This window comes from Solanum stenotomum, chromosome 1 (assembly GCF_019186545.1).
Source record: "Solanum stenotomum isolate F172 chromosome 1, ASM1918654v1, whole genome shotgun sequence".
Taxonomy (NCBI): Eukaryota; Viridiplantae; Streptophyta; class Magnoliopsida; order Solanales; family Solanaceae; genus Solanum; species Solanum stenotomum.
In genome coordinates, this window is record NC_064282.1 from 15,608,281 (window position 1) to 15,632,894 (window position 24,614).

General features: G+C 33.2%; 3 protein-coding genes across 4 annotated transcripts in view; 2 read left to right on the forward strand and 1 right to left on the reverse strand.

The window, feature by feature from the left end:
- The window catches only part of LOC125845665 (60S ribosomal protein L36-2-like), a 102,050-nt gene that overhangs the window by 56,749 nt on the left and 20,687 nt on the right, over positions 1-24,614 (forward strand). The gene's annotated exons all lie outside the window — the stretch shown is intronic.
- On the reverse strand, positions 3,764-5,611 carry LOC125858570 (pentatricopeptide repeat-containing protein At4g33990-like). The gene has a single exon (XM_049538424.1). The coding sequence runs from the start codon at positions 5,609-5,611 to the stop codon at positions 3,764-3,766; it is 1,848 nt and encodes a 615-aa protein (XP_049394381.1).
- On the forward strand, positions 6,339-11,469 carry LOC125845652 (gibberellin 20-oxidase-like protein). 2 transcript variants are annotated; one of them, XM_049525202.1, is made up of 3 exons: positions 6,339-6,586; positions 7,146-10,423; positions 10,512-11,469. In XM_049525202.1, the coding sequence occupies exons 2-3, from the start codon at positions 10,065-10,067 to the stop codon at positions 11,116-11,118; spliced, it is 966 nt and encodes a 321-aa protein (XP_049381159.1). In that variant the 5' UTR covers positions 6,339-6,586; positions 7,146-10,064; the 3' UTR covers positions 11,119-11,469. The 2 variants fall into 2 exon arrangements, with proteins under 2 accessions (XP_049381159.1, XP_049381163.1); XM_049525206.1 differs by lacking the exon at positions 6,339-6,586 and adding an exon at positions 6,952-7,025.

The window sequence follows — 24,614 nt, forward strand, 5'->3', positions numbered from 1 at the left end:
TTGTCGGGAGTTTAAGCAATGAGGCATGTGAATATATAATTTAATAAAGCATATAGTATATAATTATATTATGGAGGACTTGAAGAAAAAGAGTATAAAAAAATAGGAGTAGAAGGGGATGAATCATTCTCTAACGAAGAAGTTATAAGTTAGTGGAAGACGTGCTTGCAACTCTTATTTTCTCTTAAGCTCGTGTGATACATACCAGTGGCGGAGCCAAAGTTTTCAATATCTGAAGAAATAGACACACGAAGTAGCCGAAGGGGGTTCGACATCTACGAAAGTATAAAAGTAAAATATTATTTTAAAAGTATTTATATATAATCTAGACAAATATTATGCGAGGAAGTAAAAGAATAGATGGTAGGGATGGAGGCAACGTTGTGAGGGTGAACATGTGGTATACTTGTAGAGCTTATTTTCCTCCGAAAAATCATTTTTCTTCATTTTTAAGGAATTTATATTTTCAAAAAAAATATTTATAATTTTTTTTGACCAAGCAAATACGAGAATATTGAAAAATATGAACACATCCATAGTCTCTTGACTATTTGCTAATAAAATATTGAGGTTTAGTTAAATGGCTCTTAATATGCGCAAAAACATGAATCATAATGGAATTGTCAACAACAATAAACAAAGAAAAGGAAAAAAAAAATTCTTAACAAAGTTCGATTAAATATTTTTTTTCAAGAAATTCATATATTTTTCTCTTTCCTCTTTCTAATTTTCGACCATAATTATCTTGTAAGAAATTATTTATAAGTAACTATTAATAACAATGAATAGTTTAATAATTTTATAAAATAAATTATAAATTTAATAACCATTTGAGAAATTAACTCATGATTAGTGTAATTATATTCACAGAAAAAAGTATTGAAAAACTAAAAACTCTTGTACTGGTAGATAGTTCAATCTATTTTTTGCTTTACAACAACTACATAAAATATCTTTTTTTTTTTTAATAACAAGTGATGGTAAAGGTCGCATGCAAAATTTCGCTTGCATAAATAAATAATTTGGATAAACTTTGACTTTCAATAAAATTCTAGTCTTTTGATGCAACTTTGTGTAAACAAATTAGGGGTCTCAGTAGTTTGGTTCGTATCAATTTTTTTAGTTATTCTATAATGTATAATCGTAACTAACATTTCAAAACTGTCTTAATTATTTTATTTTCATAAGGTTTGGTTAATTTTATTTTTTTAAATTACTATTGAGTGGAGATTTCAGAAGCTTTGATACATGTTTGACCACTATAACAGTGTTAGCCTTGTCGTGCCTCGAGATACTTGAATTATCAACAACAACAACAACAACAACCCAGTGGAATCCCACTAGGTGGGGTCTGGGAAGGGTAAATAATACGCAGACCTTGCCACTACCTCGTGGAGGTAGAGAGGCTGTTTCCAGGAGACCCTCAGCTCAAGAACAACACCTCAAAGTGACAGGAGAGATATATATAAAACAAAACAGCCAATACAAAAGATAGCGTATAATCAACAAATGAGACAATAACATCAAGAAAGATAAAGGGAGTGAAACGCAGTAAACAGCATAAGGTAAGGACTACTCCAAACGCTAACAACCCAAACCCTCTCAAGGGAAGACACACGCTAGCCCTACTAACCTTCAACCTTAATACGCGATCTCCACTCCTTCCTATCTAGAGTCATGTCCTCGGTAATGTGAAGCATAGCCAAGTCTTGTCTAATCACCTCTTCCCAATACTTCTTGGGCCTACCTCTACCCCTCCGCGTACCCTCTACCACCATTACCTCGCACCTCCTCACTGGGGCGTCTGCGCTCCGTCTCTTCACATGTCCAAACCATCTCAGTCTCGCTTCCCTCAGCTTGTCCACCACAGAGGCCACTCCCACCTTCTCCCGGATAACCTCATTCCTAATCTTGTCGCTCCTAGTGTGTCCACACATCCATCTCAACATCCTCATCTCCGCAACATGCATTTTATGAACATGTGCGTTCTTAACTGGCCAACACTCCGCTCCATACAACAAGGCCGGTCTAACTACCACTCTGTAGAACTTACCTTTAAGTTTCGGTGAAATTTTCTTATCACACAATACTCCAGAGGCAAGCCTCCATTTCATCCAAGCAGCCCCAACGCGATGTGTGACATCGTCGTCGATGTCGCCACTCCCTTGGATTACAGCCCCAAGATACCTAAAACTTTCCTTCTTAGGAATGACTTGTGCGGCAAGTCTCACTTCCACATCTGTCTCGTCCAACCCATCGCTAAATTTGCACCCCAAATATTCTGTTTTGGTCCTACTCAACCTAAACCCTTTGGACTCCAGCGTTTGTCTCCACACCTCCAACCGCGCATTAACTCTGTCCCGCGTCTCATCAATCAGTACTATGTCATCCGCAAATAACATACACCACGGGACCGTCTCCTGAATGGACCGCGTCAACTCGTCCATCACCAAAGCAAATAGGAAAGGGCTTAGGACTGATCCCTGGTGCAGCCCCATCTCAACTGGGAAATGTTCTGAGTCTCCTCCAACTGTTGAGATACTTGAATTATCCTACTCATAATTTTAAGATGGTACAATGATTTTTGCACGATAGATTCAGAGACAATACTTATACAACGAATCCGATGAGATTATGTTCAACCTGAAAGATCTGATATTTACATTGATGGGCTAAACTACTCAATGTGCATTGTGTATCATCTTGAAAAGACAAATATTGATAGCTAATGTCACGTAAACTGCTCTATATTCTATAAGCTGAATACTATAGCAAACAAAACTATTAATCTCAACATTTTATACAGAGACACATAATGGTTTGTTCTATAACAATACTGAAATAGGTTACACACAAGTTTTCTTTGACATCCACTATATGTTATGAAAGTCTCAAACTCCACAACTATCAAGTCCCCCAAACATACCCGAAAGCCAATTAGACGAATGATATGACAGTTTCTGCTATTATCTGAGTTGAACTTAGCAGCAACTCAGGAGATGTATAGCAGATTCCAATGCACCCCATAAATATTCGAAAAAAGGTACCAGACTTACTTTGTAAATATGCAATGTAGAAGCAGGAGGTCAGTGGTTTCTTGCCCTTCTTCACAAAGATTGAGTCTACTGCACATGGCATAACCAATACTTTGTAATCTGTTCATCCAAAGCAAGCCATCTTTGTTGGAGCTTTAGTCTTCCATAACATCTTCCAAGGCCATGTCCCAATGGCCTGCTTTCTTTTGTAATAATGTATCAAATGTTCTTGACTGGAAAACATCCATATTTTGCTACTGCCCATCACTGGTAATCTGCCTTGTTGATATCAAGAGTAATAGGTTCCAACAATTGTAAGAGTTGACTAACATCGATCAATTGAATTCCTCCTAAACTGTAGCTGTCATTCAGAGTTAAGGAAGCATTCAGACCCTTATAATATTGGTCTGTATTATATAACTAACTCTTAAGTAGAATACTACTATCAATTTGGCACGTCATACTTCTGTTTTGGACATTGTTATCTTGTCACGTAGTACCCAATGAAGAGCAAGGTATTTCAAGTGTCTCTAAAGGTGAAACTCACTTCAGAACATAGAGATGAATTATTGAGATTGTCATTGTCCAACTTCTCAAAAATTTTGGTTGGAACAAGAGTCAAGACAACAAATTGGCAAATAAGAGGACAGTTTGAAGAAGACATAGAATTCCACAAATTTATGACTGGGTTTCCAAGTAGATAACGTACGGTTTATTTTTGTACCTTTCTACACACTGGTTTCAATTAAGCTATAACCCATCTCTTTCTTCAAATTCTTCTCATCCTTGAGTTGTCTCAACTGTTTGACATCTTTCCATCTGCCCTGCTCTGCGTATAGGTTTGATAGAATATCAAAATAGCTGGTATTTTCTGGGTCTAAAGCAATAAGCTGTTTGGAAATAGTTTCAGAGATTTCAACTGATACACGAGTCTTTCTACAACCAGCAAGCAGAGTTCCCCATATCCTCTTATCAGGCTCAATAGGCATGTTGTTGACAAATTCAAAAGCTTCTTCTATATTGCCTTGACGACTAAGTATATCAACCATGCAAGCATAATGTGCAAGTTTTGGAGTAACACCGAATTGCTCTTCCATAGCATGAAACCAGTTCCACCCCTCATATTCAAGACCACAATGGCTACATGCAGATAGAACAGAAACGAAAACAACATCATTTGGTTTTATCCCAGAGTTTAACATGTCTGAGAAACACTGAAGAGCCTCATTTCCATGCCCATTTATTCCATAACCATTGATCATTGAGCTCCAACAGATAAGATCTATGTTAGGACATTCACTGAAAATTGCCTGTCCTTGGCTTATGCATCCAAATCTGCAATACATGTCAATAAGTGAGGATATCAAAAATGCATTGGATGTATTTCCCAATTTTATCACTTGTGCGTGTACCCCTTCTCCAATCACTTCAGCAGCGATCGAAGAACAAGCCTGTATTAAACTAACATAGATGATTTCATTAGGCTTCTCATTTGCTGATTGCATCTGTCGATATATATCAAGTGCATTAGTAGGGCACTCACTTTGGGCATAAGCTGCTATCATGGTACTCCAGGCAACAAGATCTTTTGATTTTAGGGGATCAAACAGGCTCCTAGCCGACTCAATATCACCAAAACCGCCATACATGTGAAGAAGAGCAGTCACTACTGAAACACATCCCAGAAATCCCTGCTTGAGCGCGAAGCTGTGAAAACACTGTCCAATTTTAATCTCATCCAGTTGTGACAATGCTCCAATCACTTCACGAATAACACCCTCATCCAGTTCAAAGCAACAATACCTCATCTCAGAGAACAAGCTCAAAGCCTCATTGAAACAACCATTTGCTACACATCCATGAATCATACTCCTCCATGAAACAAGATCCTTCTTCTCTATTCCACGAAAAACAGTAATGGAAGCCTTCAAACTCCCACATTTAGCATACATATCCACAAGCGAATTTTGGATATTAACATGGGATATAGACGAAACTTTTATTGAATAAGCGTGAATTTCTTTTCCAATACTCAGAGCACCAAGACTGGCACAAGCAGGGACAATCCCCACAATGCTAACATAATTTGGCTCCACACCACAAAGTTGCATTTCCCTGAAAAGCTCAATAGCCTCGACATACTCTCCACTCTTGACACAGGCTGAAGCCATTGCACTCCACAAAATTATATCTTTCCCCTTTGTGTGATTAAACAATTGCCATGCAGTATCCATATCCCAAATAGAGTAAACACCAACAAGAGCCGTTACAACAGGTAGTTCAATTTCAAATCCCATTTTGATAGTAAACCCATGAATTCCTCTCACCATAGGCTGCCATTTTTCGGCAGCTCTCATAACACTTAAAACTGTAACATAATTGGGTTTGTGTTCATCTTTTAGCATTGTTTTGAACAAGTTGATGGCCTCTATGGATTGGTTTTCCCTCACCAAACTGGATATCTGTGATGTCCATGCTCTCACATTTTGTTTTTCAGCAAACTTAATTGGGTCCACGAAAAAAGAGCTTTCGCGAAAAGTTAATGAAATTCTTGACGAGTAACATCTCTTTGACATTTTAGCAAACATCTTGTATGCATGCATTTCCATCAAATGAAATCATTTAGCCTACGCCAAAAACAGAGCTCATAAGTGTTGGATTATACTGCATAAATACATGTGCTAGATGAAAAGAGAAGAATTTATGCATATTGGCATAGCAGCACTGTCTAAGGTGACGAACCTCAAGGCTAAAATAAGATAAAAACAGTGCTGCCCTTTTTTTATCCCTTAATTAGTATTAGTAACCATATGTTATAGGTTTTGGCGGACAGAGTTATCCGATACTTATGGTTAGTGGGAGTTAGTACTAGTAACCATCTATTCTAGGTTTGGTAGACAGAGTTATCCGATACTTATTGCTAGTGGAAGGTGATAAGTATGTGAAATTAATCGAGGTGCCGCACCAATATTATCTTATCTTAATTATTTATTCCTCAAATCATAAAACAGTGCTGCCCTTTTTTATCCCTTAATTAGTATTACTAACCATATGTTATAGGTTTTGGCTGACAGAGTTATCCGATACTTATGATTAGTGAAAGTTAGTACTAGTAACCATCTATTCTAGGTTTGGTAGATAGATTATCTGATACTTATTGCTAGTGGGAGGTGATAAGTATGTGAAATTAATCGAGGTGCTGCACCAATATTATCTTAGCTTTAATTATTTATTCCTCAAATCATTTTTCAAATCCCGTACTAAAGACCAATTAAAATGGAATATTAAATTGAAACGTGTTAATTTTACTTGTATTCTGTTCAATTTTCACTATTGCTTTATTTTCCCTCACCAAACTGGATATTTTAGACGAGTAAACGTCTCTTTGACATTTTAGCAAACACCTTGTATGCATTTTCACCAATTGAATTCATTTCTCATTCGCCTACTTATCTGACGAGGATAAAGAGAGGGATTGATGCAGATTTGTTCAAGTAGATCCTGGAAGGAAAAATGAAAAAAGAATCAGCTTTTGGTCCTGTTGGTATTCTGTAAGTGGCAGTTTTATACTTTAATAGCTACTAATGTCCTTGTTTGGATGGTTATTACATATCGTTTCATAACTTATTGTATTGTTTTGAAAGATGCGTTTGAATAGATGGTATTGTTTCTTGTTGTTACATAAAGAGCAGGGTATAAGGTACAGTTATTTGGATAAAAAAAGATTATTAAATTACAAGCAATGGCAAAATGAGAAGAAAAAAAAGGTAACGAAGCAATAACACTATAAGATGGAACTTTTCATGGTTATGTAAGGATGAATTTAACATTACCATACAATAAAGTTTAAATAACAATCGAAACAAACACTGTATTCAAAGTAACAAAACGATATGATACTATTAGGTAATAATCATCCAAACAAGTTAGTTCAGCTGTTCTTCTCAGTTGTACAGTGGGGTTTCCTAGTTCAGTTTATCTACTTTATTTGTAAGATTGAGTCCTGTTTATGAGTTCTCATAAATAATTCAGATACTTTTGATCATTTACTGGAGTAGTAGATTCTCTTTTATCATAATCTATTAATGTTTCTCTTTGTTTTTTCTTCAGAGATGGTTTCAATGATCATAAAAGCACAATCTCATCAGTAGCTCTCTACATGTTAAAATCTTTAGTGTCACATCTAGTAGACTGCTGCTGCCAGGTGATCAAAAACAAAATGAGAAGTGGACCATAATTGCAAAATTTTCAGGGGTCCCTTCTAAGGTGACTCTGAGGTTATGTCTCAAATCTTCCATTTCCCATACAGGCATAAATTGGCGTCTATGTGTATGCAATCCATAAATTTGTAAACCTTGTGAGAGAAGTCATGGTTGCATCAGTTTTCTCTGTGATTTTTCGTCTTCCATGCATTTCAGTTGATATTTTGTGGCTTCAATCAGAGGCGAATCCTACATATATGTAAGTTGTGGATGCAAGTTCAACAACCACCACCTCTGACTCAAACTATATGCATTAAATTTTGTAAAGCATGTTAGTTGGATGCATGTGACCCATGCCTCTAACTTGAATTTAATATTTACAGGTGCAACCACTATCTTTAAATCGTACATCAACCTCGAAGTATGTCCTGTGATTTCTTGCTTAACCTAGAACTCTCACTAATTATGAGTTTCATGGATTTTAGTCGAGATACTGGAAACTTTATTTGGTGCCTTTTGATGGACCAAATATGTCTGCCACGATACCTAACTCTTTTAGAAAGAAAAAGGGCTTGCCAAGAATTGAATATTTGTTTGGTCCCTACAAGTAACGAATTCTGTCAGCACTCAACAAAAGATTAATCATTAGCTTCCTTTCTTACATTGGCTCTTTTATCATTAAAACCATAACATGTCAGTTGGTAAACTGGACACTGTTATACAATATCATCCATGCTCTCTCCTATGGCCATTGTATTTGCAACTGGAAATTTCACCTATGATATTGGATGCATAAATGGTTTTAAATATTGGTTTCTGAGATTCTGGTGTTTTAATAGATTTTGTTCTTGTGTGCTATATTTGAGGCGGATATGGCTTGTATTAGAGTAAACTTGAAACCTGGTATACCACTGTTAAACTGAAGCATGTATTGTTAGGGATTTAGAGAAGTACGTACAGAGCCAGAGCTATTCTTTGATGACTGTAAGATGAGGCGTATTTACTACAAAGTGATTCCAGTTATTTTTACCTTACATATAACATTTCAACTTATTTCCTATCATACAAAATCTTATAAAAAACTCCCCCTTTTTAGGAGTGGAAAGGAGGGATATGATGGTATTCTAATATCCTAAACACAATTAGTACAATCACTTGTCTCTTCTTCTTTCCTAATCAAGGTTAAATACTTATGCATGCATTTACAAATGGTGGATGGCACCAAAAATATCTAAGTACTAGTTTAGCAGTGAGCTCAAATTCTGCATGCCCTTGAATTCTCGCAATTGCAATTCTTCGAGTAGTTAAACTTGTTCCTTAGTCTACTACTAATGGTTTTCAATAAAATATGTATATTTATCCCTTCCATTATTTCTTGTAGGATAGCAATGAACAGACTAAATGAATAGATTCTCTCGGAATGCTAGCTAAGCTAATCGTCTTAGTTCCCTTCAATTTCAATAAGCTTTTTGATTGATTCAGGTGCCACCTCCCTTTTTAGAATTAGAACCCCAATCTGATTGTTCTGGATGTTTCATATGCATTTATCTTTTTCCCGGTATATACTTGTAAGGAATCATTTTGGATTTCTTCTGCATAAATTCTATTCTATGGGTCAATTAAGTGGATTTCAGAGTTTCTTGTCTAATTGGATACTTGGTTCTGACCAGATACTATGAATGTGATGATTGTTTGTTTATATCTAATAGTTGCTTAGATTTATAAAAGATTTCACTTTGTATTCAAGTTTGACTACTGAGAACATGAAAGGAAAGGGGATAAAAAGAGTGGGGTAGAAAAAGCAAGAGCTTGCTTTAATGAAGCAATAACACTGTAGAAAAGATTTGGTGTTCTCTTCTTTAATTCTACTATCCCTAAAACAATCAGAAAGTACTATTACTCATATAATTTTTGTAACTAGTGATGCCTAAGATAGGAAATAGGAGGAAACATATTTAATGGCGAAGGCAAGTGTTGACCTTTAATTTAACAGTTACTGATCTCTGTCACATTAACAACTCATGCTTTTATTTGACAGATCAAGAGTGGGTTATTTTTGGTTTCAAAAGAGTAACAATTTATCTATCAAATAGTAATAGTACATGCAGTAGTCCTATAATACACAGTCCCTAATTTGTCTGTTCCCAAAACATCCAAGACAAATAACAACTCATGTTACTCTCAAGTGAACAAATTTGCTTATGTGCACAAAGAAATAGTTACATGTTTAAATGCGGATAAGATAACATTTTAGTCTCTTTGTCATTTGTGAAACATGCATAGGTGAAGTTTGTTCCTATGCATCTCTGTTAAAAGTTAATGTAAGAAAACTAGGTGTCAGGTGGGACTCTATATCCTTGAAATACTGAACCAACAACTATCATTTTTATTGTGTTGATAAGTTGAACTGTAATTTGACCATGAATTCAAACATGACTTGCTTGTTGCTGCAACAAGCACCAGAAACTTAAGATTAAACTTTAAAAGCTATCAACACTTTGAATTGACTTCTACAAATATGCAAAGTCATCCTTCAAGCACAGGAATATCTGTTTTATGCCTAAGTATCATTGGCAATCACTTGTGAACATACTTTTTAATTGAAGCTGAAAAAGGCTGCCACAGTTGTCACATCCGCTCGCATAATATATTCCACCAAATGGAAGTTAAAAAGTTGAAATATGTGTGTTGCATGCATGTATGTATGTATGAGATAAATAATTTAACTACTGGAAAGAGACTTTTCTGAAATTAACTTTAATGAAGAGTTACATGTCCTTTTAAAGGTTTGATTAACCAAGAAACATATTTAGCATCTTCTAAAAAAATGATTCTTGAATCCCAATCACCATTACAACTTCCTATTTTGGATATCTCCCAACCATCAAACTCATCTACTCTATCTTCTCTTGCTGCTGCCTGCAAAGAATGGGGCTTCTTTCATGTTATCAATCATGGAATCTCCAATGATCTTTACAGAAAAATTAATTGCCTCTCCAAACACCTCTTCAACCTCCCTTCTGAGACCAAACTAAAAGCAGGTCCTTACTCGTCTTTGAAAACTTATACTCCTCATTTCATTGCATCTCCATTCTTTGAAAGCCTTAAAGTGTCTGGACCAGACTTCTCTGACTCTGCTAAGGGTTCTGCGGATACCCTTGCTGGTGAAGGGAATTCAGAATTCAGGTAATTCTATTTTAGAACATTTAGATTCTCCTTTCTCTAATGTCTCTAAGGTTGATTTAATTCTCTGATAAATGGTGTTCCTTCTTAGTGAAATACTGCAAGAATATGGAGGCAAAATGACAGAGTTAGCGAAAGTCATCCAGAAAACTGTCTTGATGAGCTTGGGAGAAGAACTTGGAATGAAGTATTATGTCTCAGAATTTGGTAATTGCCATGGATACTTGAGGATAAATAACTACTCGCCCCCGGATAGTTTAGAACAGGAAGTTGAAGGCCTTGGTATGCACACTGATATGAGCTGCATAACAATTGTCTATCAAGATGAATTAGGTGGCCTCCAAGTAAGATCAAAGGATGGGAAGTGGGTGGATATTTTGCCATGCGAAGGAACTCTTGTGGTAAATATTGGTGACATGCTGCAAGCTTGGAGCAATGACAAACTAAGATCCTCTGAGCACCGTGTCATTCTGAAGAAGCCGGTGAACCGCTTTTCTTTAGTTTTCTTTTGGTGCTTTGAGGATGAGAAGGTGATCTTGGCACCTGATGATGTAGTTGGTGAAGAAAATTCAAGAATCTACAAGTCATTTGTTTGCTCTGACTATTTAAAATTTAGATTGACCAATGAGAATGGTAAATTCGAGAAAGTTGGTTTTACAGTTAAGGATTTTGTTGGGATTGGATCCAAGTTAAAGTAGAAGCATGGTTATCATTCTTTGAGTAGTTAGTTTATAAGCTTGTACATCTCCTCATGTTCCATCATTGCAACATAGGTATATAGGAGTTCTGTTTGTGTGAAAGTTTTTTTATATAATATTATGTTTTGTTATTTGATGATATTGTTTGCAAATTACTTGTAAGTGCATTCAGTGAATGATAAGAAGATGTATACAGAAAGGTTTTGACTTGACATGGATAATAACTGAATGCATGTCTAGTTGGAAGTCCAACTTCCAACTCATATTTCCATTAAAATTCTATGTTTGCCACTTGGCATGTTTGGTTTTATTAATTATCTACATATGCAAAGGGCATATTCTAGAAGCAGAGTAAATGATCAGTTAATTTCCTTATTTTTTCTGAAATCTAAGTAACTGTCCCTGAAGAGAGATGGTCAAGCCATACTCTCATGCCTATCCAGGATTTAAACTTGAAAGGTTCTTAGCATGGGACTCATTGTACTTTCGGAATTATGGCTTTAGAACTTATTATTTGTTGAAATTTTAGTGGTTTTCTCTCTCTCTCTCTCTATATATATATATAAAATATATACATATATATGTTTTTATTCTGTTTAGGGAAATACTGGATTTCAGTTGGACTCTTAAAATATAGGCTCTACCTACCTCTAGCCGCCCGAAAGAGCTCAAGAAGATCCAAAAAAGTAAGCAAATCCTACCTAAAGCTTTTCTTTTTGCTGATAGGATATAAAGAATGAATTAATCATCTTTCAAAGGATTACAGGACCAAAAGTTGGTTATCATTCTACCATTTGGAACTTTGTCCTCTAGTGGTAAGTTTACACTGTATTAACATCTATCTGTTTTATAGCATGATGTTGATATGCACCAGAAAAAAAAGAACCTTTACTGCAACTTAGACACAACCTGTATAAGCATTCTGGAAAAAGTCATATCATATGCTTTAGTAGTGGATTAACTGTGTCGATTCGACGAATCATCAGGGGGATCTAGAATGTAAAAGTAGATTTTGTTTGTCTTAATACTATGGTAACAAGATGTAGTTGCATTACTATTATAATGAAGCCATAAAGTTGTGTACTGTTTTGTTATGGTCAGCACATTGTTAATTAAATACTCCAACTAGAATGATCAATTTGTCACCCGTCAACTGTCCAAAAAGTTGCTTTAATCAAGTTGTTTATTTTAATAGGATGATGATTGTTTCTCACATGGGTTTGCTTAGGTATCCTAATGAATTCAAATACAAAAATCAGCATTGATTTTTTCTTTCTTTGGCTGGACTTTTGTGGGCATTACCTTTTTTTATGTTTTTTGGGATATATGAGGAACTATTAGTGTTCCCAAAAGGTGTGTCTTAGACCAATTTAGCTACCCCTTAGATTTAGCAATCTGTCAGATGTCTTATCTCCAAACGACTAAGTTGTTTTTCTGATTTTGGAATTGCTACTATACTTTGATGCAGTTTAAATCTATGTATCTACATTGTTGATGACCTTTTTTTTGTTGCAAAAATCAATTCTTTTTAAATAATTAAGGGAGTCAAATGGCATGTGATGTGTAGTTTTGGTAATGCCAATCATAATGGAAATCTCAAATCTAGAGGAATCACACTATAATTTCAAGTAAGGAATTATTGGAAGCATGGGTAAAGTGATGCTGGAGAATGTCCATGTTAGAATCCAGTTGGAATAGATAAGCACATTTATGTTCTTACTTGTAACAACCATTTTGTTTTCTCAATATGTGTGGGTTTTAGTGCACTTCCATTTTGTGGTCGGGCCCTTCCGCGGACCTTGTGTATAGCAGAAGCTTTAATGCATCGGGTTTCCCTTTTAATATGTGTGGTTTTTTTTTTACTCGACCTCCACCTTAAGGTGAGCTGTGTGCAAGAGTGAGTGCCTTCATTTTCGGAGGTAGATTCAGGTTTTGAGCTTTATGGGTTCAATTTTTAAGTTTATTAGCATTGAACTTATAAAAATTATAGACTTATTATTATTGCAATTTCAATGAATTCTTACACATAAATACTCCACGTCAAAAATATTGAATTTAGATGAACTTAGTTCTATTAGGCTGCATTTGCCCCCGACTCTTAACATAGTAAATACTTGTCAACTTTGGCCAAGCACTTATGCTTTCTCCAAAAATCTTCACAAATAAAAATGAACATCTATTTTTAGTGTTCAATGATCTTTACCTCGAAATAAGCACCACATGGCTCATCGCTAAATGATGATGTTAACAAAACTTTCAGTCTACCACCCGATCATCAAAGTATTTTATGATGATCACTGAAGACCACGATTAAGGACAAATAATTTGATTTGATATCTTCTAAAGATTGACTTATAATATATTTGATCAAGCTTATTAAATTTTCGATGTGTTTTACAACATCTGGTTGTGCATTAACTTGGAACCCCACCCTCTAAAACCTCTATTATCCCTTTCCTTTGGTCATCCTAATCCCACACAAGCTTAGACACATTGATTTTTCACCATAATTTGTTGGTTTCTCCCTTCGAGTTTCTTTAGATCATGCTAGGTATATGGACAATAGTGCTAGCGCACACAATTAGACATTAAACTAGTAGAATTTATGTTGTTTACTTCCTAATTAGCAAATAAATGAATAATTTTAGACTCAAGTGTTGCTACTTGTTTGGATCGAAAAATAAGTGTCATGGTATGCTAACAAATTATTTTTTTTCTTCCAAGAAAATATATATGAAAATGAAATATTATACATATAAGAAAATTAATGCCGTACAAAATTATAGAAGTCCGGAGCATTTTTTCAGTCAACAAAATTATAGTACAAAAATACTAACAAAATTTTAAGTCAAGGAAAAAATAAGGACAACCCCTTAATTGGCTTAGATTTTTCGACAAAACTAGACGATGGCAAGCACACGCAATACTAAAAGAAAAAGATAATTTAGTATTCCCTCCGTTTTTATTTGTGTGTCATTAATCATTATTTTAGATTTCGTATTCCTTAAAAAACTATGTGAGTTGATCATTGTACCCTCATTTGATATTTCTTTATAGTCAAGTTTTCAATAAATGAACATAAACTAATTTATTTTGATTAATTAATTGACCAATGAACATAAATTAATCATTTAGTTTTCATGTGTTAGTCAAATTCATATTTTCAAGGCTAATAACCCTCAAGGATAAAATAGAAAGAATAGTGTCATTTATGCATTGATTTTCTAAAATGACAAATACTCGATCCGTCCACTTTTAATTGTCATGTTGCCCTTATTGAAAGTCTATTTGACTAATTTTCAAAGTTAAATTAAATTACATTAATTCGATATTTTTAAACAAAAAAATTAGATATTCAAAAGCTATAAGCAAAGTACTATAAATTGTAATTTTTTGCATATCAATATGATGAAAAATACATCATAAAATATTAGTCAAAGTTCTTATAGTTTGACTCTAAAAAATGAAATCATGACAATTAAAAGTGGACAGATGTAGTATTAAGGACTATCTATATTTAATAAGGACGATATATAAATAGAAACAAAGAGGATAACCAAGATAATTATAATTCAATTAATTCAAATAACATCAGTTATAGTTTTAAATTTCTATGTACAAACTGATGAATTAATCGCTATCTTTCATAGTTGAAAGGAAGGTTTCAATTTAATTCTATTAACAAAGTTCACTCTTATTTCCTATATCTCTCCAGATTTAAAAACATGGGTTATTTTTTTTCAACAAATGAACCTATTATCCTAATTTACTGTCATGAACTATTTGTAATTGTCTCTTATATAGAATTTTTACAAATTGATTTACACAGCTTTCAAAAATAGTCACGCAATTTAAATATGGTGGTGATTCACTACTCCATTTGTTTCAAATACTTGTCATGTTTTAATTCTTGATAGTTAATTTGATTAATTTTTTAAAATTAAATCAGATTAGATTAATATAATATTTTAAATTTAGATATTAAAAAATGACATGAAAAATACTATAAATTGTAACTTTTCTCATATCACCTTTTAGTGAAAAAATATATCTTAAAATGCTAGTCAAAATGCCTTTAAAATATTTTAGAATTATCAATTGTTGCGATTTGTAGTACCTTTTATATAGTTTTTATAAACATAACTTTTAATTCAAAAAACTTAAAGATCATATGTCCGAATCTATTCAAATTTAACTTTAAAAATTTAAAAGGTGCCACAAAAATTAGAATGAAAAGGAAATCTTGTTTTCCAACTATTGAAAGTTTGAAACATAAAGTGTTGTGTGTGAAAAAAATGGAAAAAAAAAAACCAAACCATCACCTATGATTAGTATTGACTTGACACGCTCCTTAAAAAATTATAAATAAAATCACAATTTTATTATAGTACTTTTTAACATAATAGATTCAATGATTTGAAAAATATATTGAAAAATGACAATAGTTAATAATAATGATAAGATAGAAATTAAGTGATAAATTATATCTTAATTTTATAAACCATATAAGTATAAATAGACATCTATTTTTATCACAGTGACAAATAAAAGTAGAAAAGAAAAGTAAGAATACAATCATCTTTAAAGTTTCATTCACATCCATGGAATGATATTAAACAATAGAATGCAAATACAATTAAAAATAAAAAAACAAAATAAAAAATAAAATTAAAAAAGAACCAAAAAACTCAAAGGACGACTTAAGGGTGAGACTAGAAATGCCTTTACTTTAAGCGTTTAAAATTTTGAGGCCGCAAAGTTATTTAGTGCTAATTTTATAATCTAATTTTTCTCTTAAACAAGATTGAAGATTCTAAAAAACAAAAGAAAGAGTATACAATTGTATTAAAAATAAAAGAAAGAAAAAATACTTAGTTCTTAATAGGAGTATTTTAGAGCTTTATACTAACTATTTGAATCTTCATAATAACAAATAAAGATTTTTATAATAACATCCAAAGCAATGTATATTGAGAACACATGGCTAATATATCTTATTAACTTGAACTAATTGTTACAATTATAATAATGTAATTACTCTATGAAGTCAAAGAAAATAATATATTAAAATAATTACTATGAGAAGGAAAAAAAAAAGATAACACTAATATTTTTCTATGTATGCAAATACAGTAGACTTCAAATTAAAGTTTGGTAGGTGGATAATGTTTCTAAGGGGTATTGGATTACTTATTGTCATTTTATTCTTTTCTTAATCAATCAAGTCATTATGGATATAAATATTTCTTTACATTAACCTAACATATTGAAGTGTATGAAGATTAATGATATCCTAACGGATTGTTAATGCTATATATGTTGATGATGTGCTATTGATTATTGAGTGAATAATATAGTTCCTTTGAAATATTATAATTGGAGAACATATAAATAATTTTTTGATATAGTTCGAGAACTCAATCTCAAACTCCAAATTATATTTTTTTTGTTTCTTATATTGTATTTTTCATGGTAAACAAAAATGACATGTTATTTGTTTAGAAAGTATATAGGTAGGGGTGACTACTCTAAACTTAATTTGTCAATATATAAATAGTCTTAAAGTTATTCAATATATATAAATATAAATAATTATGTATTTATGTTAGTATGAATTAAAATTTTCTTAATAATTTACTCTTAATTTTTTTTTTCAATTATAGGGCATATATTTTCAATTTTTTAATAATTTTTTTAAAATACGATCAATGTAATTATAAGTAAAAATGATAAGACAATCAAAATTTATAGTTACTTTCTACTTCTTAATTTGTCTCATTCACTTCAATTTGAATCAATTGATTGCCTTCAATTCTTTGAGGTGTTTTTTTTATAAAAAAAATATTTCAAGTTATAACTAATTAGATTACTGAATCAATTGAAAAAATAAAAATTAAATATCAAATTATAATTAAATATCATGTATTTTAAGAGATAATGAAAATAAAAAATTCAAATTTCTTATTAAATAAACATAAGAACTCTTTTCTAAATTTTGATTTATCCATTCTGTTGAGCCGCATCAAGCCCCACACATCACTAAGTGGGTTGCGTGACCCAAGCCAACCAACTCTATTAAGAAAAGAAAAATAAAATATATTTTGATTTATCCATTCTATTGATCCGCATCAAGCTCCACACATCACTACGTGGGTTGCGGGTCAAGCCGAGCCAACCAACTCTTTTAAGAAAAGAAAAATAAAATATAAATACATAAATTTAATTTAATTCTAATATTAAAATGTTCATATAAATATCTAGCAAGCATACTCCAATAACGTGAAAAAATAATATAGGAATGCTCTAACTGGGCTTAGCCACTATTAACGACTCTATATACAAGTCCCGATGTTCTTTGTGGAGGTAACGTTGGATATGACGTACACATTGTTATTCCTCAATGGGGAACCAAATGCAGATCATTTTTTTACCGATAGATTAGAAATTGTTTCTTAATCAAAATTGTAAATTTATGAAATATATTCCTCATTTTTTGTTATATTCATATTAATATTTTCTATATGCAAATTCTAGGATTTTTTTCAAGGTCCTTGAGTATTTTGATTTCTTTAGTTTTTTTTTTTTTATTGAATAATGATTTTGTATTTATGTAGATTGTTTGTAAATTCTTCAATTCTGTCAATTTTTTTGAATTATTAAATGTCTCGATATGTTTTTGTGAGACTTTTGTTTAAATTCTTTGATTATTATTAACAAGATAAAGTTGTTGAATTTTAACACTCCTGCAAATTTGTATACACCTGAAATTTGTTGCAGGTAGGTTGTTGTACCTCAATCAAAACTTGTATACATTTATTGTATACACCTACAAATTTGTTGAATGTATGGATCCTCAAGTGCCAAACTTTGATAAATCTTACAATTTCAAAGGTTGGCAAGCTTTGGAAGAAATTGAATATACATGTGCCAATTTACTTGGCTTACTCCCCCTTATTTTCGCCTTAATTTCATTTCAAGTGAATTTAAATACACCCTAAGTTTATATGACCAGTCTCACAATGGCAAGTGCATTCCACACGCGCCATATGATCGACACGTCAGTACCATGTCACTGCCATGTCAGTGCCACATTGATAATTATTTAAATTTTGAGTTTTTTATTTTTTTTTTGTTTTCTTAATTCAAAATTTTAGAAAGGAAAAAAAAAGATAAAGAAAATTAAACCAAGATTATAAAAAAGAAAAATAAAAAGTAAAAATTTCTCAAAAAAGATCAAACTCCACAGATCCAAAAAACTCAAGACTATTTTCACTAAAAACATTCAATCTTTAAGGCACATCATCAAAGTAAATACATAGTTACAACTAAAAATTTAATTTGAGATGAAAATATTATAAAATTTTCACTAAAAAGAGCTTTAAGTTCATCAAATCAATAAACACCTTCATAAGTAGTGATCCAGAAGCAAGAATAAGTTGTTGATTTTTTCATTTTTTTCGTTGTTCATCACATCTAAGAATAATAAGTGAGAATAATTTGAAATTATTTTCATTTAGTGATGGAAAATAAATAGGGGTATGAGTGTCCCGAAGAAGGAGAAAGAAGGGGAAGAAAGAGGTTCATCGAAGAAGAAGAAGAAAGGGATGAGTGGAGTTCGAAAAAAGGAGAAAGAGGGGTGTGGATGGAGGATTTGAAGAAAGAGAAATAGGGTGAGGGTGAAGGATTTCGAAGAAAGAAAAAGAAAGTGGGGAGTTCGAAAAAGTATATAAGGAAGTGGTCGGTGCAGGTGATGGCTAAGGGTGGCAAGGGGTAGTGGGGTGTGAGGAAGAAAAGGGCTAGGGTTGTTGGTGGATAGGGGAGGTGGGGTGTGAGGAAGATGAAGAAAAAAATTCTTATTGGCTGAAAAGAAAATAAAAGTAGCCCAATTTTTTTTTTCTCTTTAATTTTTAATTTTTTAAGCGCTATTCTTTTTTTTATTTGACACATCAGCCATTAAGAGGGTATTTAATTCACTTGAAAGTTGTTTAGGGGGGTATTTGAATGCCCGTATAGTTAAAGTATTAAAGTAAGTTTTGCAGCCAAGTTCGGGGGGGATTTGATGTATTTCCTCTTCCTTAAAGTCAAATGTTGGTAAGTTGTGAAGAAAGAAAAAAAATATTTTTCTTCCGTAGCATATTTGGAGGCTACTGCATTTGTCCTCTAAAAAAAGGGATGGTCATTCTTCATTCTCAAATACACCAAAAACAGAGAGAAAAGAAGAGTGAGGCATCACAGAGGGAAATAGTTTGAGGAAAAATAGAGAGTGTGAGCGATGCTGTAGTGAGGTGGAAAAATCAAAGGAGGTTATTTCTTTTGAGTGTGTAGTAGTCTTTGAAGTTTTTACTCAGACCTACAAGTGTAAAATTCCTATATTTGTTGCTCGTCTCGGGCCGTTATTTTCCCCTTATTCAAGAGGGTTTTCACGTAAAATCTTGATGTCATTATTGCTCTTTTCATTCTATTTATTCGGATTTATTCCCCACAATTGGTATTAGAGCACAAGTTATGCCCATTCACAGATATATTTTTTGTAATCTGTTGTACTATACTTAGTGACAAAAAAAATGTCTGGAGTAAAGTACAAGGTAAGAAAATTCAACGATGTCAGTGGTTTCTCAACGTGACAGAGAAAGATGATGGATTTGCTCGTCAAACAGGGTTTGCACAAGGCACTAGTGGAAAATCCAAAAATCCAAAATTCATGAAACTTGTGGATTGGAAAAAAAATGGATGAAAATATTGCTAGTGCAATCAGGTTGCACTTAAGTGATGATGTAGTTAATAACATCATCAATGAAGAAAGTGCATGTGGCATTTGAACTAAGTTAGAAAGTCTATATATGTCCAAAACGCTGACAAATAAATTATACCTAAAAAAGCAGTTATACGCATTACATGTGGGTAAATGTACAAATTTTTTGTCCCATTTAAATGTGCTTAATGGTCTAATCGCGCAGCTAGCAAACCTCATAGTAAAGATCGAAGAGGAAGAAAAAGTCATAGTGCTCATAAACTCGTTGCCATCTTTCTACGATAATTTGGCAACAACCATTTCTTACATGGTAAGGACTCTATTGAGCTGAAGGATGCCACATCAGTTGTTCTACTTAATAAGAAAATGAGAAAAAAACCTAAAATCCATGGATAGGCTTTTATAACAGAAAGTAAAGGTAAGAGTTACCAAAGAAGTTTGAGTAACTACGATAGATCCGAAGAACGTGGAAAGTCCAAAGTCCGATCAAAACAAAAATCAAAAATTGCTACAATTTCGATCAACTAGGTCACTTTCTGAATCTAAAAAGGAGCAAAGAATAAAGTAGTAGCCAGAAATGACAACACAGTTGTCGTGGTACACGATAATAACAATATTGTTCTATTCATAAATGAGGAAGAGAAATGCATGCACTTGGCAGGTATAGAGTCGGAATGGGTGGTCGACACAACAACATCTTACTATGCTACACCGGTAAGAGATTTTTTTTGCAAATTTATAGCGGGTGATTTTGGTAATGTGAAAATGGATAACACTAGTTACTCAAAAATTGCGGGGATTGGAGACATTTGCATTAAGGCAAATGTCGGATGCACGTTGATTTTGAAAGATGTGCACCACGTACCTGATTTGCGGATGAACTTGATCTCGGGAGTTGCTTTGGACCGTGATGGATACAATAACTACTTTGCAAATAAAAAACAGAGACTCACCAAAGAGGCATTGGTGCTTGCAAAAGGAGTTGCTCGTAGCACATTGTACAAGACAAATGCAGAAATATGTCAAGGTGAATTGAATGGGACTCACAAAGATATTTCTGCAGATTTGTGGCATAGAAGAATAAGTCATATGAGCAAGAAAGGATTGCAAATTCTTGCCAAAAAATCACTCGTCTCTTTTGCCAAAGGTATAAAGGTAAAACCTTATAACTATTGTTTATTTGGTAAGCAATATAACATCTCATTTCAAACATCATTCGAAAGAAAATTGAAAATACTTGATTTGATATATTCTGATTTTTTCGATTCAATGGAGATTGAATTGATGGGCCGTAATAAATGCTTCGTTACTTTTACTGATGATGCTTCATGAAAATTGTAGGTTTATATCTTGAAAACCAAAGATTAGATGTTTCAAGTATTTCAAAAAATTCATGTTTAGACAGAGAGATGAGTCAAAAGCTAAAACGTCTTTGAACTTACAATGGGGGTGAGTACACTTCAAGAGAATTTGAAGAGTATTGTTCAGACCATGGAATCAGACATGAAAAGACAGACAATTTCTGAAACCCCACAACACAATTAGAGTTGTCAAAATGGGGTTAGTCTGTTAAGTCGGCCCAATCCAACCCTTGAATTAAGTGGGGTTGGGCCTACATTTTTTTAGCTCATTTAGGAATGAGGCTTTTTAGCCCAACCTTATTTGGACCGCTAGCCTTGTAGGCCCAACCAACCAGCCTTAGAGGCCAGCACGTGGGCTATGAGTTATTAAAAATATTTACTATAAATATTCTAAGCAGTGTTTTATTTATAAATATTTTGTCAATAAATATTTGTAAAATATAAAATCAAGTTAACTCTTTTGTTGATCTTTTACATTTTAGGGTCATTAGCCCACTTTTGTCCTTAACTTAGCAGCTTTTCTCTTTCATTTTAGGCATTACGGTTTTGAAGTTTTAATGTTTAACAATACAAATTCGAGTTCAACAAATCATTTCAAACTTATTTGAAGTGTAATTTCAAGATCCATATTGATACATGTAAGCACTTATCATTTTCTAATTTATTTCTTCTCCAAAAACGAGCTGAATTTTGTCCTAATCGAGTTCATCTTTTGTGATAGTTTCATATATATCATCTTTTTTTCTTAATTATTTTCTTGATGTATGATATCATGTGTATCATATAATGTTATTTTTTTAATGGTGGATTATTTCAGTATATGAGGAACACGTTTCTTTTTGAAATAATTAACACAATGAGTATGACAAAACTTAGTGAGAGATAGAATTTTATTTGGGGCACAATGAGAAAAAATATTGACTTTTAGTACCAAAACTATATGTATGTATTAGTTACTTCTATTGAATGTCTCTAATAAATAAATTTTTGTATGTATTGATGTCGTGTTCATCATATATCAACGTTCGATACTCTTAGATACTCTTTCTAAGAAATCAATGTTCATTTTTTAGTTGAATGACCGACCCGTCCCAACCTGTGGATCGCTAAGGGCTGGGTTAGCTGCTATTTTATAGGCCTTTAATTTAAAAAGGGTCAAATCGTCCTAACCCGTTTAACTCTCTAGCCCGTTAGGATTAGATTGTGCCAGTCCATTTTGACAACTCTAAACACAATGGTGTAGCTTAGAAAATGAATAGCAGCATTGTTAAAAAGGTGGTAAGCTGCTCAGAATGGCTAAATTGCCTAAGTCACTCTGGGGTGAAGCAGTTCGAATAACACATGTTATCTTATCAATCGTAGTCCGTCAATTCAATTGGTATTTGACATTCCGGAGAGATTTTGGACCAACAAGGAGATGTCTCACTCGCATCTAAAGGTGTTCGGTTGCAAAACTTTTGCAGATCTACCGAAAGAGTAAAGAATCAAGTTAGATGATAAATCAGTTCCCTGCATATTCATCGGATATGGAGATAAAAAGTTCGGATACAGACTGTGGGATCCTATAAAGAAAGTCATCAGAAGCAGAGATATAATCTTTCGAGAAAGTTAAGTTGAAACTACTGATGATCAGTCCGAGAAGGCCAAGAAAAAGAATGGTATGGTCTCCAATCTTGTTACCATTCATTTTACTTATAACCATCACTTAAGTGCAGAAAGTACGATCGATGAAGTTGTTGAACATGAAGAACAACTTAATGAGATTGTTGAGCATAAGAGCAACTTGGTGATAATACCGATCAAGTGGACTATTGAGAAGAAGAACAACAACAATCTCAACCTATGAGGAGATCAGAAAGACAAAGGGTAAAATCATCCAAGTACCCTTCTTCAAAGTATGTCATCATCAATGATGAAAGGGATCCTGAAAGTCTTAAAGAGATGTTGTCTCACCCAGAAAAGAGCCAATGGATGAAAGTCATACAAGAAGAAATAAAATCTTTAGAGAAAAAATGACACATACAGGCTAGTTGAACATTCAAAAGGCAAAAGACAGCTTAAGTGCAAGTGGGTCTTTAAACTCTAGAAAGATAGAAATGACAAGTTAGTTAGGTACGAAACTCAATTGGTTGTAAAAGGCTTCGAACAAAAGAAAGGTATTGATTTTAATAAAATATTTTCACTTATTGTCAAAATTACTTTTATTCGAACTATTTTGAGCCTAGTAGCTAGCCTAATCTTGAAGTGGAGTAATTTGACGTGAAAACTGCATTCCTTCACGGAAATTTGGAAAATGATATTTATATGGAGAAACTAGAGGGATTTGCAGTATTTGTAAGGAAACACATGGTGTGCAAATTGAATAAGAGTCTTTATGGGTTGAAAAAGGCACCAAAGCAGTGATACAAAAAGTTTGACTCTTTTCTGAAAAGCCAAACTTACACAAAGACCTATTATGATTCATGTGTATACTTCACTAACAATAATTTTATTATTTTGTTGTTGTATGTGGATGACATGTTAATTGTAGGACAAGACGAAAAGTTGATTGCTAAGTTGAAGAGAGATTTATCCAAGTCATTTGACATGAAAGACTTAGGTTCGACACAACAAATTCTAGGGATGAAGATTGTTTGAGAACGAACAAAAAAAAGTTGAGGCTATCTCTAAAGAAGTACGTTGAACATGTATAGAACGCGCTAACATGAAAAGTGCTAAAATTGTTAACACGCCTCTTGATGGTCATCTAAAGTTGAGAAAACGAATATGTACTACTACAAAAGATGAGAAAGGGGGAATAACCAAAGTTCCTTATTCTTCAACAGTAGGGAGTTTGATGTATGCAATGATGTACACAAGACCTGACATTGCTCATGCAGTTGGTGTTGTTAGAAGATTCCTTGAAAATCCTGGAAAGAACACTAGGAGGCAATTAAGTGAATACTCAGGTACGTAAGAGGTACCACAAGAAACTGCTTATATTTTAAAGGATATGATCCAATCTTGAAAGGCTATCCAGATGTTGATATAGCAGGTGACCTTGATAATAGAAAATCCACTACCGGATATTTGTTTACCTTTTTAGGGAGAGCTATATCATGACAGTCAAAGTTGCAGAAGTGTGTCACACTCTCTACAACTGAAGCAGAATATATCTCAGCTACTTAAGTTGGCAAAGAAATGATATGGCTAAAATGATTTCTTCAAGAACTTGGATTGCATCGAAAGCAGTTTGTCGTCTATTGTGACAGTCAAAGTGAAATATACTTGAGCAAGAACACCATGTATTATGCAGGGACAAACCATATCGATGTGAGATATCATTAGATTCGGGAAAAGATATAGGACAGATCTATGCAGGTCATGAAGATCCCTACTAGTGA

Coding starts and splice junctions, on each gene's coding strand:
- LOC125858570 (XM_049538424.1), bottom strand. CDS start 5,611: ATGTCAAAGAGATGTTACTCGTCAAGAATTTCATTAACTTTTCGCGAA.
- LOC125845652 (XM_049525202.1), top strand. CDS start 10,065: ATGATTCTTGAATCCCAATCACCATTACAACTTCCTATTTTGGATATC. Junction 10,424..10,511: donor GAAGGGAATTCAGAATTCAG/GTAATTCTATTT, acceptor GTTCCTTCTTAG/TGAAATACTGCAAGAATATG.